Consider the following 18077-nt stretch of genomic DNA (forward strand, 5'->3'; position numbering starts at 1 on the left):
TGCTCATTTTTTTCTCTTTCACTAAGGTCACTCCAGGGCTCCGTCAGAAATAATGGAGAGCATTGTAATTTACACTTCCGCCAGTAGTCGGCAGTAATCAGCCAGTCTGTTATTTATCTACCGCCAACCAACCTGTAGAAAAGAAGACGGATAGGGGAAGTGGGGGTCAGCTGACAGTAGTGAGCAACAGAAGCGGGTGTAACAGCTACGGAGGAGGCTGTGAGTGGAGCTAAAGCCTCCCTCTGTCTCCACCAACTGCTCCAGCCGTGGAAACCTGAACGGTCCCCGACCCGCGGGCTAGTCTTCGCGCCTCGGGCAGAATGAGTGCCACCGGCGCTCCGAGAGGCCTGGCCAGCTCGGGGCAGAAGCCCATTGCAGAGATCCTCCATCCGCTGTCCGCCACCGAGGAGCCACTCTCCCCGGGGCCAGATGTCACCGTCAGCCTTGGAGGGGACAAGGTAGGGTCTTACCCAGCTTCACCCTGACAGGCTCGGCGGTTTGAAAACAACCAGGGGAAAGACCCGGACAGTCAGCTGAAAGAAACTATATTGAGGAACCAGTTTTAGGGCAACACCAGGGTCCAAATACATCAAACCAGAGATGGAAAACTGAAAAAAAAACATTAACCTGAATGAACCCGTCAGTGTTGTTTATTCGTGGTTTACTGAAACACGTGTGAAGCTCGACCAGTTTTGGGGTTTTGCAGCTTATCTACTCACAAGTAAACCACCTGAACTGTTATCACCACTAAAAACATAAAAGTTAAAAGTCCTAAATGTGTAATGCTCATCGTGAGCGCTGCTGAAACACATTTCTGTCATCGCCATTGACGAATAGAGAGCGTGACATCTGTATCAGCCCAGATGTGCTGCTGTGTAAACAAATATGCGGAGTGCAAACAAAGCCTTTATAACAGGCACTACCTTGGCAACCACTTTGTAATGGCTGTGTAGGGTGGGTGGGGGGGGGGGGGTGCGCGCCATGCAATAGTATGTCACTCCAACTCGGGGAACTGTTTTCAACACATTGCAATAAATGTCAGTGAAGGCAACGTGAACGCTGAAGATGTTTCTACATTAATCACAGGCTGAAATGACACTTCCATTACATTTTGGATATTTTTGGTAACATTTCCAGTCAAATATGATGCTGCATACAGACGAGGTGCATGGATTTTTAATGATATCTATTACAGTCAGTGTTTGCATCTGATTTGGATGATCCTTGAGATTTATGAATGTTATATGATGAAAATATGCCACTGGTCGTTAATGCTCACAATATCAATAACAAAGGGCTATTTATTGAAATATCTAATCGTATTCACAGGACGAGACTCTTCATGCGTCACAGAAGGTGTCACAGTGAGAAACGCGTGTCGGAAAAATAGATGCCAGCTGAAATCTATTGAGCTCCTTCAGTTTCACGTTCGTGTTCATGTGAATGTTGTTTATTGTCACATGAGTCGTAGTCAATGTTGCTAGTGACACTCGTGACGAGCTCTGCTCTGACAATCGATTCAAGTACAAGAATAATTCTTGTGCTGCTCCACACTTTGTCAAATCTAATTTAATGCTTTCAATACCACAGCAGGGTAAATATTGCCTTTCCACAGCAAAACGCTCAAAGATCCATGTTTGAAATCAGCGGGGCAATTTTAATCAGGAGCCTTTTCTATATCTTTCATTGAATTTTTCTTCACTGCAACAAAGCAGTCTAACAATTATATACAGCAATTTTTAGTCTATATTTTTGTGTCAGATAACACATTAAATCACCTTTATACATAATGCGTGAAAAATCACCTTTAAAAAAGTCAAACAAAATACACAGAAAATGTTGAGAATTTTTTTTTGTCTGGAATAAATAAATGAATCTTCCAATCTTAACAAACAAGCACCCTAATATTGTAATATAAGATGCTACTTTTTAGGTGATTTATTTTTTCATCAATCCATCCATCCACTTTGTTCCGCTTATCCTGTTAAGGGTGGTGGGGGGGCTGGAGCCTATCCCAGTAGCCTTCAGGTGAGAGGCAGGGTTCACCCTGGACAGGTCACCAGTCCATCACAGGACCAACACACAGAGACAGACAACCATTCACACTCACAGTCACACCTACAGTCAATTTAGAGTATCAATCAGCCTCGTCCCCTCTTGATGTCTTTGGACTGTGGGAGGAAGCTGGAGTACCAGAGAGAACCCACACAGGAACAGGAGAACATGGAGACTCACACAGAAAGATCCTGTGCTGGAGCCGGGGCTCAAACCTGGAACCTTCTTGCTGTGAGGCCACAGTGCTGACCACTGCACCACCGTGCAGCCTGGTTTTTGTTTCATATTAAATGTAACAAGATTTTTGTTGTTGTTTGTTTTTACCAGAAATTAGATTGAATTCTCTTTGCAGTATAGTCATGCAGCAAGGCATCCCCTCAAAGTTTAACATTTACCAGAGTTGACAGAAAATTTTATGACCTTAGATTAAAAAAAAAATGTTATCAATATTTAAGGCTCAACAGCATCTCTGAATTTTGATGTCACAATATTTTACTCACACATCCTCCATCTCTGCCGGGTGATGTTGTGTCTCAGATCCTGGTGGTGAGGGTGTGACGTGACTCTGTCGGCCCAGTTGCTCATTCGCAGTGATGTCATGTGATTATCTGCAGTTTGATTAGCAGTTAGGTTTGAGTTCAAAAACAACAATGTCACAGCTCTGTGTGTGTGTGTGTGTGTGTGCGCGTGCGTGCATAGCAGAGACATTATGGTATGAAGAGATGGTGTGTGTAGAGCAGCATGTGATGCAATGGATGGTGCTTTTCTTTATGCTGACACTAAATCCATTCGTAACCTGCCTGTGCAGCAGAAAAATGATTTGAACTTTGTCCCCTGTTCACGTGAGAAGATAAAATCAAACAGTTTGAGAATGAGCCGCTAAGTCTCCTCTGTGTCTGTTTGCTTCCCTGTTGCTTTGTGTTTATTTTTTGATATTTGTTAGCAGGTAACATTCTGCTGCTGTTTGTCTACTGAGACCTGCAGAAGCGTTCATTTCAATATTTTTAGCAGTGAAATGAAACGAAAATGACTTCTGTCTTTGCCTTCATGTAAGAGAGAGAGAGAGAGAGAGATTGCTTTTTGCTCTCTACTTGTTGCTTTCAAAAATACAAAAAATGGAAATGGTCATAATAATAAAAAAAAGTTTTGCATCAGTTTGCTGTTGACCAGATGTGCTTTTGCTAACTCACTGACTCCTGGTGCAAAATTCTGGTTGTTGTCAGAGGTTACGTAGCCGATCAGGATTATCGTAATCAGGCAGCAGCATTAATCCCAGATCAGCTGACTTCATTCACAGATCCGACATCTGATACCTTCATTGGAAAGGATTTTTTTTCTGTGAAAAATAGAGCAGTGATGTAAATATCAGCTTTTTCCTCTTCCTCACAGTGAAGTCAATAAGAGCATTTTGATGGTTTTTCCCAACCCATTAATTTGTCTTCACTGCAACAAAACAGTCTTGCCAAATATATTAAGCAATTTCTATTCTATATTTTTGTATTAGACAACACATTAAATCACCTTTTCACCATCCACTCATTTCAGTGTCTTATGGTTGTGTAGAACAGCATTAATGATGATATTCAAGCTCAGTTTTTTTGTTCTTACTCTTTCTTACTGCTAGATGTTATTTACAAAAAATCCATAGGTCTTTCCAGGTGGTTTTAGGTCTGAGTTTCCATGTCTTCACAGTCCTGAAGGTCATTACATTACCTGTCCTTAGAAAATAAAAGTGCGTGATCGGCAAAAACAAGCCATAAACAGTAAAGGTACAGTGGGTTTACTGTTCTCTCTAATTTTGTCTGTATTTGTTTTGCTGTTTTCCAAGATTACCATGAAAATGTATCTCCATCCTGCAAATGCTCCGTTCTCTCTCCTCTCCTCCATCATCCAATTAGAAGACGAGAGCAGTGTCAGATGATGCGGCGTGTGCCTGCAGCCTCAACAAGAGCCTCATTGACACAGTGAAACAACTGCCTCTCCATCAGCGTCCATCTTTCAGCTCTTTGTGTTTCTCCTGCTGAGGTGTCCCGTATGTGTCCCCTCAGGAAGCGGGGCTGCCCAACGGCACACCGGTGGAGACCTCAAGCCCCGCCTCCGCGTCCTCGCTGTTCAACAGGCTGCAGCTGGACGACGATATGGAAGCAGATGCTCGGGACCCCTACACCTCCATGGAAACACGCGACCTTTTTGTCACAGTGGATGACCCAAAGAAGCACGTGTCCACCATGGAGACCTACATCACCTACAGAGTTTCCACGAAGGTCTGTTGTGGTGTCTGTGCACCAGCCCACCCTTACAGCTCAGCACACATACAAAAATAGATACTTTTTTTAATTCATTTTGACTTTTCTCACTTCTGAGTTGGCCAATGAATGCATTTTTTTTTTTGTTCACGCGAAGCTAAACATTCATTGCTTTTTCTTTGGCATGGAAGTAGGAAAATTAAACGTGGCACCGCCAGTATTGGAAAGTAAAGGTCAAGCGTCATCAGTAGGGTTCAAGCATGTCCCTCTGTTCATGCAATAGCAGGATAACTGGATATTTCAGCATCAGATTACAGGAATAAGAGAGAATATTCCCTGGTAAACTACCATGGCGCCCTTATGTATCCCAAGGGGGTCGTAGGAGATTGAATTCCTTTTGAGGGAAAAAGCTTTTCACTTTTTCTTTTTCTTTCATCTCTCTGCTCAAACACGCTGGTTAAGAGTCGTCTGACATCGTTTAATGAAAGCAAAGGATTCAGAAGGAGAGGTTGCCAGGAGCCACCGGGCCAGGCGGCTGGGCGGGCAGGCGGACGGTGTCATGACAACAGTTGCTATGTGCACTTTGGCGCTTTGGCTAAAAGGCCTTATGCAAATATCACAGCTGAATATGAACACCAAGTGTTAATTGAGAGTGTGTGTGTGTGCGTGTGCGTGTGTGTGTGTGTGTGTGTGTGTGTGTGTGTGTGTGTGTGTGTATATTTGACACTGCAGTGTTAGTGTGCAGCATCAGCTGTATTTCAAGGTCAATAAGCATGTGCAGTAATCCTGTAGGGTCCCAGTTCACGCGTCTTTAGGATGAAGAAATATTTGTTCATGGCTTAATATATCCACTTCTGTTTCTTTGTCAGCTGAAGGCGCCTATTGGTGAATATTTGAAAAGCAAAAAAATTTTTTGGGGGGGGGATGTATCACTTAAAAGGTAGAGTCTGTTGCATGGTCTGTTCTTCTTGTAAACATAACAGAAACCCTAAACCCTATTTGCCAGCTAGGACAAGCTAACCGCCAGCTAGCACAAACAAAATGGATTCAAATGGACTCTGTTTTATACAGCGCTTTTCTACCTTAGCGGCACTCAAAGCGCTTTACAGTGTCGTCTCATTCACCCGTTCTCACACACACACACACACGGTGATGATGGTGAAGGCTGCCATGCAAGGCGCCAACCTACTCATCAGGAGCAATTAGGGGTTCAGTATCTTGCTCAAGGACACTTCAACATGGTCACCGGGGTCGAGGATCGAACCAGCGACCCTTCGGTTGTGAGACGGCCACTCTACCCCTGAGCCACACCGCCCTAAAACACAGGTGTTATCGTTTACCTGTCCAGCAGAAAGCAGGCCAACTCCTCATTGCTCTTCATCCCCAGCCTCTCCCTCATTGCTCAGAAGCAGGCGAAGGCCAAACCTGGATCCACTCTCGTTCTCCGGCCTAAATCTGCTTGCCGTTTCGCCTCAGTAGGGCTGTATTTCCTTTTACTCACTGCTCCATTTGTGCCCACCATTTTCTCAAGAGTGAATTTTTGTCTAGACTCTGTGTTTTATCCTGCGCGCTGTCGTTAGCAGGGCAGTACACACCAGCTCCCCACCCAGAAACGTCCCGACAAATCGAGCCATTGTAATAAAGGCAGAAGGCAGCAGCCCTGCAGACGTGGTCACCACCATCTTGTCTAAGTCTGTATTTTGTTTTTTTGAGGAAAATGCTGGACTCTGTCTTTATACAGGTAATGTCATCATGTAAATCATGTGTCCAGCAGACCTGGACCTGGTTCCTACAGTATAGTGGACTTCTCACACCATTTTTTTTGTATTATTTTCCACACATCAAATACGGATTTACTGTGACTTAGCCCAATGTTTAAAAACTGTCTCCAATATTATAAGCAATGCAGCAGTGTACGCAGTTTACACAAAGTACACAGATGTCAAGTGGAAGTGTTTTAGGGGTTAATGTAAATATAGCCAGTAAACCAACAAATGTGGGCATTTTCCCCCAGACGACACGGATAGAGTTCGATCTGCCCGAGTATTGCGTGCGACGGCGCTACCAGGACTTTGACTGGCTGAGGATCAAGTTGGAGGACAGCCAGCCGACCCACCTGATTCCTGTAGGTGACCCGAGCTCCGCCGATGCTAACCTTCACATGAGAGGTGCCTCGTTTTAATTCTCTGCTACTCCTCCTCCTTCTTTGCCTTTGCCGCTCTCCAGCCATTACCGGAGAAGTTTGTGATGAAGGGTGTGGTGGATCGCTTTTCTGAAGAGTTCGTAGACACCAGGATGAAAGCTCTGGACAAGTTCCTCAAGCGAGTCGCAGACCACCCGGTGCTCTCGTTCAACCCACACCTCAATGCTTTCTTATCTGCCAAGGTAAGACAACTTTTAGACTTCTACTGTTGATACTGATGACAAGCCTCCACACGTCCATGATTTATTCCTCACTATCTAAAAACAAACACAGTTTTGCTGCTTCAGTTGATTGTTCTCAGGTGAAATTCCAGCCAGACCTCAAAATAAATCAGCCAGAGAAGGAAGTGGCCTCGCTGACGCACGAGTATCGAGCAAGAACTGAAATGTGGAAAAGGGAAGGGTTTAAATATTGATGTCTCAGTGCCCCTTATGAAGAGTTTTCTCACTATGATCATCACACAGACACAGACACACACATTCAGGTTCTAAACTGATCATTTATTAGCTCTGGGTGGACAGTCGGTGCTGTCACAAGCTTTTGTACAATTTACTTGTTATTACACTGCAACTCTTATGTTGTTTGATGCTATGCAGTTCAGTCAGATCCATTTCTGTTGTGATCGTCCAGGAAAACACTGTGTGTGTGTGTGTGTGTGTGTGTGTGTGTGTGTGTGTGTGTGTGTGTGTGTGTGTACGTGCATGTGTGTGTGCGCGCATGTGTTTCCATGGTGTTGATGAGATGGTATTTTATTGATCCCTTTCAGGAAATAAGGTTGTTTTGGCTATAAAATAAAGTTGGTTCAGCAGAAGAAGCTCTTAAATAAAAGAGAGAATAAACAAATGTTGGGGTTTCTCAACACGCTGGTGACAATTTTGACATGCTGGGTCGAACAGATTATTGGCAAAATGTATTCAAATAAATTCCAAAGAGATAAAGTCTGTGGAAGCTGAGCTAGATAGTTGAGATTGTTGTTGTCACATCTCCATCTACTGCGTTTATTGCTCACAGTGCCGTGTTGGAATTCTTGTGTGTGTGTGTGTGTGTGTGTGTGTGTGTGTGTGTGTGTGTGTGTGTGTGTGTGTGTGTGTGTGTGTGTGTGTGCGCGCACGCGCGCCCAGGACCTGAACAAGCGCCAGGGTCTGGCCTTGCTGACCAAGGTTGGTGAGTCAGTGAAACACGTCGCAGGAGGCTACAAGCTGCGGGCGAGACCGCCTGAGTTCTGCGCCATGGGAGAATACCTGGACACCTTCAGCCAGAAACTGGGAACCATCGACCGCATCGCTCAGAGGATCCTGAAAGAGCAGTCAGGTACCAAGGCCATGGAGAAAACCCATGATCTGTGTCTCAATGAGGAGTGTGTGTCATAGGAGGACAGGAGGACCCAGCAAGTACTGCAACTGCTTCCAAGTCAGTTTCTTAAAGGGGTAGTGCTGCACAAGGTCACCATCTCGGGCAGTGTAGTGTCATACTCCTCTGATATTCCACTCTGTGGTCACTGTTGCAGCTGGAAAAATGTGGAGACGTTGTTTTGAGTGTCTGGTAACACATAAGAAATCATTATTTATCCACATTCGAGTTAGCAGAGAGCTAATCAGAAGTAGCCAGTGCAGGAATGTCACCAGATACCCAAAGCCCAGGTATATACAGTAAATTCACCTGACGGCTTGAATTTGAGGGGGCATTCATTTATATGTAGAAGTGCTGCACGCTTGATGCATTCATCTAAAACCTGACTAATAAAGACATATGACCCGTGTATTCATCAGAGCTTCAGTTGGTACTGTAACTAGACTATAACAAGTATCATTTTAATAAGCAGTTCACTGGTTTTAACAGGAGAAATGAAAAGCTGCATTCACAAAATATTTCCAAACTTGTAAAAAAAGCAAATTGTAATTTCATCCTTTTTTCTTTTGTCACCTGTTTACCACCTCTGTCATGTCTATGAGGCCCTGGCAGCTCTGGTATGTAAGAGGTACTGCCACGCGTTATTTGACTGAAGTACTTGTACACGGATACTGCTTTCTCAAATGTGTCTGTTAGGAAGTCAGATATGCTGCTTCCTCTTGTTGACCTGCTTTCTGAGGGTTTGTTTACAGCTAACTTGATAGTTCACGTGGTTCTGGTTTTACAATCCTTGCGCATCCATCAGAAAGTGCTTCAGATAAGAGAAGAAGAGATGAGGGAATTCAATGATAATGTTAAAGGGCTTGTGAGACAATTTTCCTGGTTCACACGGTTCAGGTTTTAGCTGCGTGGTGACTTATTTCTAGTATTGTTGACTCTTCGTGTTTTTACAGTGACGTCAGCTGCTGCAGTGTTTAATTGAGGAAAGCCTACAGACCTTTGGGCCGTGTGTGTGTGTGTGTGTGTGTGTGTGTGTGTGTGTGTGTGTGTGTGTGTGTGTGTGTGTGTGAGACCACTGCAGGTCCAAGTGGTGTGTGACAAGTCACTGTGTACATACAGTAAAGGCTCTTCTTTCACCATCTGTTCAGGCTTTAGAAACCTGAGGTGCTTCCTGTTTCCGTATCGGAGAGGAGAAGATAATGGAGGCAGACCATCACCCTCTCATGACTGTTTCACCAGCTCTCATTTCTCTCTCTCTCTCACTCTCACTCTGTCTCCAGAGTACCTAACGGAGCTGCGTGAGTACGGTACCGTGTACTCCAGCTGGGCGAGTTCAGAGGAAGAACTACAGCGGCCGCTGGAGGGTGTGGCCGGCTGCGTATCCACCTGCTGCACGGCGCTGGATGAGCTTAGTGAAAACATGAGCCAGGACTTCCTACCTGTACTCCGAGAGTACATCCTGTACATAGAGTCCATGAAGGTGAGAGGGACCGGGGCAGCCATATTGTCTGTCTCTTGATCATTACCGTGTTGTCTCCCAAATGCCTGGAAGGACTTTAAGTGTCTCAAAGGTCTGCTGCAGTCCCAGTGACCTTTGACCTGAAAAGATATTGGTGGTCAAAGGTCAGAGGTCACTGTGACTGCAGCAGTAATTTTTCTGGCCAGGTCTCCAGAATACACATGCTAATAATTATGACCAAGTTCCACACAAATGTCTATTAGCACGAAACGGGGTGATATCCATAAGGTCAAAGGTCAAGTTCATTGTAATGTTCTAAAAAAAAAACCCAGTAATGGCCGTATTCAGTGTCATCTCAGTGGTATTGGGAGTTTAAAAATATATTGAGGAAGATAAATAAAGACAAGTGGAGACTCTGATTTCACTTTATGAAACATTTCCCTTATATTTCTAAATAAAAGTTGTTTTTTATAAAATTATGAACTCTTTCATCTGTACAAGCAAAACTGAAAATAAAAATCTTTGGATGGGCGATCTGTTTTAAGTAATGCGATGTGATGACACGGGCCTTTTTATATGCCATTTCATCAGAATGTAATTGAAGTTGGTTCTACCTGCGGTAACCATGGCGATGTGTCTATTGACGGAAGAATGACACAGAGGGAAGTGGTTCCCCCTGTTTGGATGAACCCCCCGTTTACCGAGACTTCTAACCTGTAATTGAGCAGGTTTTATTGGCTCAGAAGTTCCGACGGCTTCCTGGAACTTTTTATTTCCTACCTTTTGATAATGGCGACCTTTCTTTCTTTTATATCTGCGTTTCATGTTTTTGAGCACCTCAGTCACGCCATTCATGGTAAGTGGGACGGATGTGCACTAATAATAACACTTTTTCCAACCAAAGAGATCCAACGAGACTGACAGTGTAATTGTGAATATTTGAAATGGAGCCATTGCTCTGATGTTTGCAGTATCACACTCTGTGTTGATGCATCGATGGAAATGTTTAAACTGAACCACCAATGGAACATGAACAACAAAATTACAAATGACATCACAAACTGTCACAGTGAGTAGAGGAAGTGGCGTCTGATATTCTGCCCGCTCGCCTCACTGCTGATCCAGATTCAGCTCTTACACTCTGATACTGCAAAAACATGAACATCCTCTGGTTGGTTATTACAGAATGTTCTGAAGAAGCGAGACCAGAGCCAGGCGGAGTACGAGGGCCGGCTAGAAGCAGCCATATTACGCAGACAGGAGGACAGAACGCCCGTAAGCTCCCTCCCTCCTCTCTTCTCCACTCACACTGCAGCCTTCGTGATGTTGACATCTCCAGGCGTGATTGCCCACAGCTCTCTAGCCCTGAAACCTCTCTGCTGAAAGCAGGTTTCCTCAAGCAGACTTCAAATCTATGTTTTCTGAGTAACAAATTAGAGGGAAACGGATGTAAATTGGAGGAAAGAGCTCTAAATTTCTTTTTTTGTGTTTATGTTATTAGCATTAGCTTAACTTTAAACAAGAGTAGACTTGCCGAACACTAGTCATCTACAATAGATCACCCCCCCCCCCCCCCCCGGTGCTCCTCCTGCTAAGGCCCCTGTAGCAGTAGTCCTCTCTGTCTCCCGCTTAGATGCCAGCCGAGGTGGAGAAATGCCAGGACAAAGTGGAGTGTTTCAACGCTGACCTGAAGGCCGACTGGGAGCGCTGGCAGAGCAACAAGAGGCAAGACTTCAAACAGCTCCTCAGCGGCATGGCCGACAAAAACATCAACTACTATGAAAAGGTAGGAGGTGGGAGCTTCCTTCCTAGTGACTTAAAAACACACGTTCTTGTTCGAAGCGATCAGATTGTGTTAGTAGGGTGTGCTTACATTCTGCTCAGCCCTGGGGTGGCCACAGAAACTTGTTCTTGTTTAGTTATTTTGAGGCCACAATATGAAATTAATTTAGTTCATCCAAGGCCACAATGTAGAACTTGTTCCCTCCGGTCCCTCTATTTAGTTCATTCATCACCCTGAGATGTAACATGTTCCCTCAACTTTGATCATTTGAAACCAAAAATATATTTTTTTCAAAAATATAGATATCTGAGTTGAGGAAAAGTTATAAGAGAAGTTTTTCTGGCCCAACCAAATCATGTTGATGTGTCATACTGTCATGAAAAACCTGGAAAAGTTAATGGACTTGGAAAATGGTCTGGAAACCCGCCAGCCAGAATTTCACAGCTTTGAGGGAATGTTAGTTTTTTTGACCTTTCATTCTCTGAAATGTCTCTTTACACTTGAAAAGACCAACAGACCAACCTACACTGTAAATATATGTCTGAACACAATAAGCTACATTTCACATCAACCAGCACTCAGTCCCAGTATATTTGCGTTTGATAGTGCGAGTGATGTTTTTCACCTGAAGCTCTGTGGTAAAATATTTGAGTCAATATTGTTTAGCAGTCGTGTAGAATTGCTCTGATTGGATACATTGGAAAGATACTGGGTTACCTCCCACACACACATTGACTCCTCCCACTTCTCTATTCTCTGCAGTGTCAGGCGGCGTGGGAGTCTCTTGTAACACTCCTCCAGGAAAAACAGACTGAGGACAAAACGAACGAGACGAACTGAAGCCTCTCCTCAGGTCTCGGCCCTCTATCTCTTACTCCCTCTCATGTCTCACACACACACACACACACACACACACACACACACACACACACACACACTACACACACACACGTCAAGGACCAAGCGGGCAGCAGACTTCAGCTGCTGGACTTCGCCCCTGTTCACTGGTGAGATGAACGCCGTCGTCTCTCTCAGTGATTTAACTTGCTAATGAGGTCATGAATGGAAGGACTGCAGGGAACCTTGGGACTCTGAATTGTGTGCAGTCGTTTTCCTTGTTTTATGTTGTTGTTCATCTTTATGTTTTTGTTTTTCTATTACATATTTTCCAATTAACAGGCGATTGCCAATGCAAGTTATTTAATCCCCAGCTCAGACAGGCACGCTTGATTTTGTTCTCTCCATTTTGAGCCAAATATGCAGCTTTTCTTTGTTTTGTTTCGTTTTTTTTTCTTTTCAAGTCAAATACTGATATTTACCTGCGGGCATGAAGGATTCAGAGCATCACCAAGATTACTTTTTCCCAGTCAGATTGTTCAAAACCTCTTAAAATGGAACACAGATCTCTCCAAAGAAACCGAACTTGTGGAACTTTTTTTTTTGTATGCTAAACGGTTGAGCCCGCTTCTGTGCTGTCATGTTCGCGCCCCTGCTGTACTTCATCTTCTGTAGCACCATTTTCCAAAGGATCTAAACTCTTTGAAAAACAACCACAGAAACTTGAAACTTGCTTCACAACATGACAGACAGGAAGTAGGACATGTAGCAACAGAGCTTAGAGAGGGACATTTGAAAGAACTGTTTTCTCTCAAAGGGAAACGAAGGGATTTATTGACTGATGCATCTTGGATTCAAAGCTAAGCTAATTAACAAAAGCTAAACGGACAGGAAGCTGCGTTTAACCATGACGACACGCGTGGAGGTGTCCGAGTTTAATGTTGAGCTTCATCAGGGATGTGATTGTGGTGAGATGAGGTCCAGCATTTGTGTTGGAGAACAGAGCAACAGCACCACCTGGTGGCCATTTAACCTTATTTATCTTCTGGTCTTCAGACCTCAGTTGTTGAGACTCCACTGCTCCTAAGAAGCTATTTTTGAAGGACCTTAAGTCAGATGTCATGTTCTTGCAGCGATACCCCTTAAAGACACATTTCTGGTATTAATTCACCCCAGTAACTGTTTTGTTTTTGTTTTTTGTGGTGTTTTGAAGAAATATAAAGGTTCACAGCAGCTGTCTGAGGTACAAATGTTTGCCGTGTTTAACGGTTCCGCCTCGAAATTGAATAGCTTCTTCTTCTTTGACCAGGCTGCACCCCTGCACAAAGTTTGGTCAATGTTGGCCTCATAGTTTTTTGCATAATGCTGCTGTCAGTCTAAACAAACAACGCCAATCATGATATGACTACAGAGAAAAACTCAGCTGTGTGGCTCTTGCTTTGCCAAAACGGAGCCGCACGAAAATTTGTAAGTCACATGAAGGATTTTCCAGGAAAATAAATCCGTTTGGGTTCCACTGGTGTGATTTGTGCTATTTTAAATGCTGCTGGGCTTCATGCATGAAGATTTGTTTTTGAATTTTCATCTTAAATGAGTTTTAGGTGGGATGAGTGTGACACGTCAGATTCAGCAAACAGTCTTACTGGCAGGAAACACTCGTCTGTGACATTACAAAAATGAGACGCCACAAAAAAACTTTAGTGGGGCCGAGATGAATCCTGCTTTCAGAACTGGATTGACAGAAACACACTAAATGGGTAATTAAACGGCATGATTCGCTCAATTAAAAGTCCCAAGAAAGCCAAGGAATTTGGAAATGGAATTATATTAATAATAAAAAAACATCTGGTTAAAGGAAAGAGATTTATGAGAGCAGCAGGCAGGACAGAGTCAACGCTCACTGAGGAGAGAACAACTGTTTGAACCTAAGAGAAAACCCTAAAATATTGGTGAATACGGCGCTTCTCCTCTTTAAAGTTGCTCGAGAAATTGACTCTGTGTCCCAGCCAAGCGGCAGAGGCTGCAGAGCCAAGAGGAATGCAACACATCCTTTCTTCTCTGTTGCTTCTTTGATTTTCTTCCTGCAAAACGGTTAAAATTTGGTTCCAAATTTTTAAACAACATTGCAGTTGATGATGGATCTCATGGAATCGTTTTCTGCTGTTGTAAGAATAAGAGCTCAACAACAAAGCCAGATCACAGTAACAGAGACTGTCACTTGATGTTTGTCTTCGTATTTGAGTTGTCATGCTGTTAATGGCATGTCTCTCTCAATGGGCTGAGTAGTGACACCTAGTGGTAAACTAGGGTATGACTATATTAATGAGTACAAAGATGGCTGCGCTTGTTTGGAATTCATGTGTTTCTGGTTCGCTGCTGATTTCATTTTGTTTCCTTCGCCGTACAACTAGGTTTTGAATTTTTAGCCCGAAGAAAACTACAAATGATGACAAAGACAGTCATGTGACACCTTTCCAGAACCGTGTTTACAAAAGCACTGATTTGGTTCATTTATGGCCCTGATCTCACTGTGTCGGAACCTGATACTTCCTGTGAAACATTTCTTATTTTGTTCTTTTTTACAAATGTAATTCTATTTTCTGTCTGAGAGTTTCTGTATTGATGACGTTTTGGGTTACTGATCTGCATTGTTGGTTCTGATAGCAAACAATCGTTTTCTCAGCTTTTGTAAAAAAAAAAACCTGATAAATCATGCAAGTAGGGTCGTGTTTTTGGTTCTGTCAGCAAAAATAACTGAACTGATTCTCTCGGGAGGGACGGACCCAGGATATTTTCACCACTTTCATAAATGTGTTTCTGTCTCATTAGGAGCAGTGAATGAAGTATTTAGTGGAGCCCTGCAGTGAAGCTCACTGAGTTTGTTGTGCTTTTATAATCTTCGGAGCGAGTCCTCATGTATTTGGACCAGAATGTCATTCTGAAAATGCAATCCAGGGCAACTTGGAGAACCACGATGAAATGCTAAAACACAGATGCGGATAGACAAAACTGAATGACCTTGAAACCTCCAAAATGTATCAGCCTGAACTCAATTTATTTGAAGTAGCGATTTTCTATTTCCTCATTAGCAGTGCTAATAAACGTTGCGTCATATTTGTTTAACCTCTGTCAGTTCCAAGTTCTCACTTTGATCTTGGGCCTCAGACTTTGATGTCTGACTTGCTATTTCATTCCCCACCCCTTTTACCCCAAGCGGCGATTGATGTTTGAGGAGCCATGCCCCTCCCCTTTATCTTTCCAGTGCCTGTTGTTTCGGGGGGGCGTGGGCAATGTGATGTGACGGTACCTCCCTGACAATCTGCGGCTCTGAGCTCTGACTTTGATCTCACTCACTGTGTGCGTCATCCCAGTCAGGGTTCTGAGTGAGAGAGGCTGTTTGCCACTTTATCAAATTTGACTGCAAAAAGTCAGATATCAAAGAGAAATGTAGGCACCATCTTTCATGTTTCCAGTGAGAAGACCTGAATTAGAGAAGCCACCACATCCACAAACCAAAGGTTAGAAGCACCATTCCAGTGTAATTTAAGGTTGTTGTTGTTGTTGTTGTTGTTGTTGTTGTTTTCAAGCATTTGGATATTCATTGAAAAGATTTCACAAACGGTTCATCCCAACCTTCCAGTGAAAATTTGCATTCCCCAAGCAACAGCGCCAAAAACAACCATTTAATTGGAACACAATAGGAAGCAAAGTTAGAAAATTGGAACAGTTGTTCAATGAGGCCGTCTGCTTCTGTCTTCAGTTACATAGGAAGAAGACACCAGAGCCCCCCCTTAAAACAGATCAGGTCATATGTCAAAATGGTTAAAAAAAAAAAAAAAAGGAATTAAAAGCAACAGGTGGGCCTTGTTTTTGTAAAAAATGAATTTCAACCATTTGTCTATGTTTTTTTTTTAAAACAATGTTAATCTTGCACAAGTACCTCCCTTTCATTAGTCCTTTTTAAGACGAGGCATTGGTACTTGGAGGCCTTTTTTCCTGCTCCTGTTTAAGCTGGACTGACCTGATGAGGTGACCTGAACCGCACAAACTTCAGGATAATTGAGTCTTGTTTGAAATCTCTGCATCGATGGCGGTACACACCGATGACACATAGCACAGCCCACATGTACCGCTGGATGATGGAGTACAGCCCCCCTCTGTTTTTGTACAGAAGCCATGGTTGTGATGTCCATGAATACAACAATGACACGTAAAAAAAAAAGAGGGATTTAGAAATTTGCACTAAAAATGTAAATCGGGCATAAATAAGAAGTGACAAATAAAAAGTTTGTTTTACTTTTGGATTGCAGCCACTCATTGGAACCCGACCAGTACATCTATAAGCACTGTGCCCTCGTACCCGATGTGAAAGTTTCATGTTCTTCTGTTTGCCTGCTGATTTGGTGTTGTAGTATTGTAGCCCCGCCCCCTTGGAGAGCTGTCTGCTGAAAAGGAGGGGTGGAAAAAAACAAACATTTGTGGTGCATCTGCAAAGAATATTCAGGTTACACAAACAGCATTGGGATAATCTCTTTTTTCCTGTATTTTTGAATGTCAACAGTTTTTTCTGAGCCAAGTGTCCCTGCCATTTCCTCCCGTCTTCCTCTTCCAGAGTGACACATGAAACTCTTTAAAGCACAGAAAGAACCGGAACGATAAGAGCAGTCCATCCGAAGTGCATCTGGCCTCCGTCTTGAACTCCTGTTCCTCCCCAGTGTGTAACTGCATCAAAACAATATCACTACATATGTATATATGTATGTATATGTACTGTATGTACATGTATATGTGTGTATAAATAAATAAATACACACCCACACACATATATGTAGTATATTGATGTTGTTTTGATGCAGTCATTACCTTAAATGATCTTTTGGATATATAGGACCAGTAATAATAATAATGATTGCATTTTATATTTTTCTTGTCAGTTTTGCTTTTGTTGTTTGTCCCCTGGGGAATAAACATTACATTACAAATGGACAAAAATGTCATTATTATTATTATTATTATTTATGAACATGAATTATAAACAAAGAACAAATAGAAGCCTGAAAATCAGGAATGGCAATTTCCTTTCACAGCATGGTTCCGTCAGTGTCTTTTATTTTGAATGCCAAGTGATGAACAGCTCCACATCTCTGATAGTGTTCCTCAGTCACGCTGGTCCACCATCAGTCCTCCCTGCAGTAAACGGAAGACTCGTGTGTGGGATCCTCTCTCCTGATTGGCTGAAAGTGGGAACAGGATTTCAGGAAATGTTCCTTCTGTTACCTGCAGAATGACGGACCCCCATTGCTGACAGAGGACTCTCCATCAGTCAGGATGTAGCACCAAACATCAAATGTAGTATTTTATAATCAATTATGGTTCCTTTGTTCCAATGTAAAAACTACCCATCCATCCATTTTCTATACCATTTATCCATTAAGGGTTTCAAGGGCGGGGGGTGGAGCCTATCCCAGCTGACATTGGGCAAGAGGCGGGGTTCATCCTGGACGGGTCACCAGTCTGTCACAGGGCCATCAGGAGTTCAGTATCTTGCTCAAGGACACTTGGACATGTTCACCGGGGGAAGAGAGGATCGAACCAGCAACTGCTGTTAGATGGCCACTTCACCTCTGAGCAATGGCACCCCCTCTATAGAAACTACAGCACTGGTAATACTGGCTTTATGAAGAAACCCACTCATTTTCATGTGTATTTACTTACTGTTCATCATCTCCTCTCTTTATAACATCAGCTGCTGTAAATATTACCAAATACAAGTGTAACACACATGAACGTGTAAAATGCAGACAGGAAACTACACAACCTTTGTAGTTTTGTAGTTTTTTTTTGCTTTTATACAACATTTTTAATCACTGCCTCGATTATTTTTCTAATTTAATCTGGCCCTATCAAAAGACAGACTGAGATTATTAAATCTGGAATGTATTTGCTCATTAGTGGGGGAAAATCTCAACACAAAAATCAAAAAAACAAAACGCAAAATCTATGAGTGATAATTTGGGTTTTGTTTTTGTACGTTGTTATCATTTCTGTCTTGTGGGTGACTGGAATTAGGTGAATGCTGTGTGAGCAAATACTGTAGAGCACCAGGGGGAAGGTCTGAGCCTGAAGCAGGAACTGAAACTAAGA

At 43.0% G+C, this 18077-nt stretch overlaps 1 protein-coding gene across 1 annotated transcript; it reads left to right on the forward strand.

Moving 5' to 3' along the window:
- Positions 1-159: 159 nt before the first annotated feature.
- On the forward strand, positions 160-16906 carry snx30 (sorting nexin family member 30). Its single transcript, XM_086187833.1, has 9 exons — positions 160-458; positions 4104-4319; positions 6316-6426; positions 6528-6686; positions 7626-7815; positions 9135-9334; positions 10499-10588; positions 10947-11099; positions 11859-16906. The coding sequence occupies exons 1-9, from the start codon at positions 321-323 to the stop codon at positions 11934-11936; spliced, it is 1335 nt and encodes a 444-aa protein (XP_086043959.1). The 5' UTR covers positions 160-320; the 3' UTR covers positions 11937-16906.
- The last annotated feature ends 1171 nt before the right edge of the window (positions 16907-18077 follow it).

The sequence above is a fragment of the Aulostomus chinensis genome, chromosome 19 (assembly GCF_037954235.1).
Source record: "Aulostomus chinensis isolate RoL2024-O1b breed Wild chromosome 19, RoL_Achi_v1.0, whole genome shotgun sequence".
Taxonomy (NCBI): domain Eukaryota; kingdom Metazoa; phylum Chordata; class Actinopteri; order Syngnathiformes; family Aulostomidae; genus Aulostomus; species Aulostomus chinensis.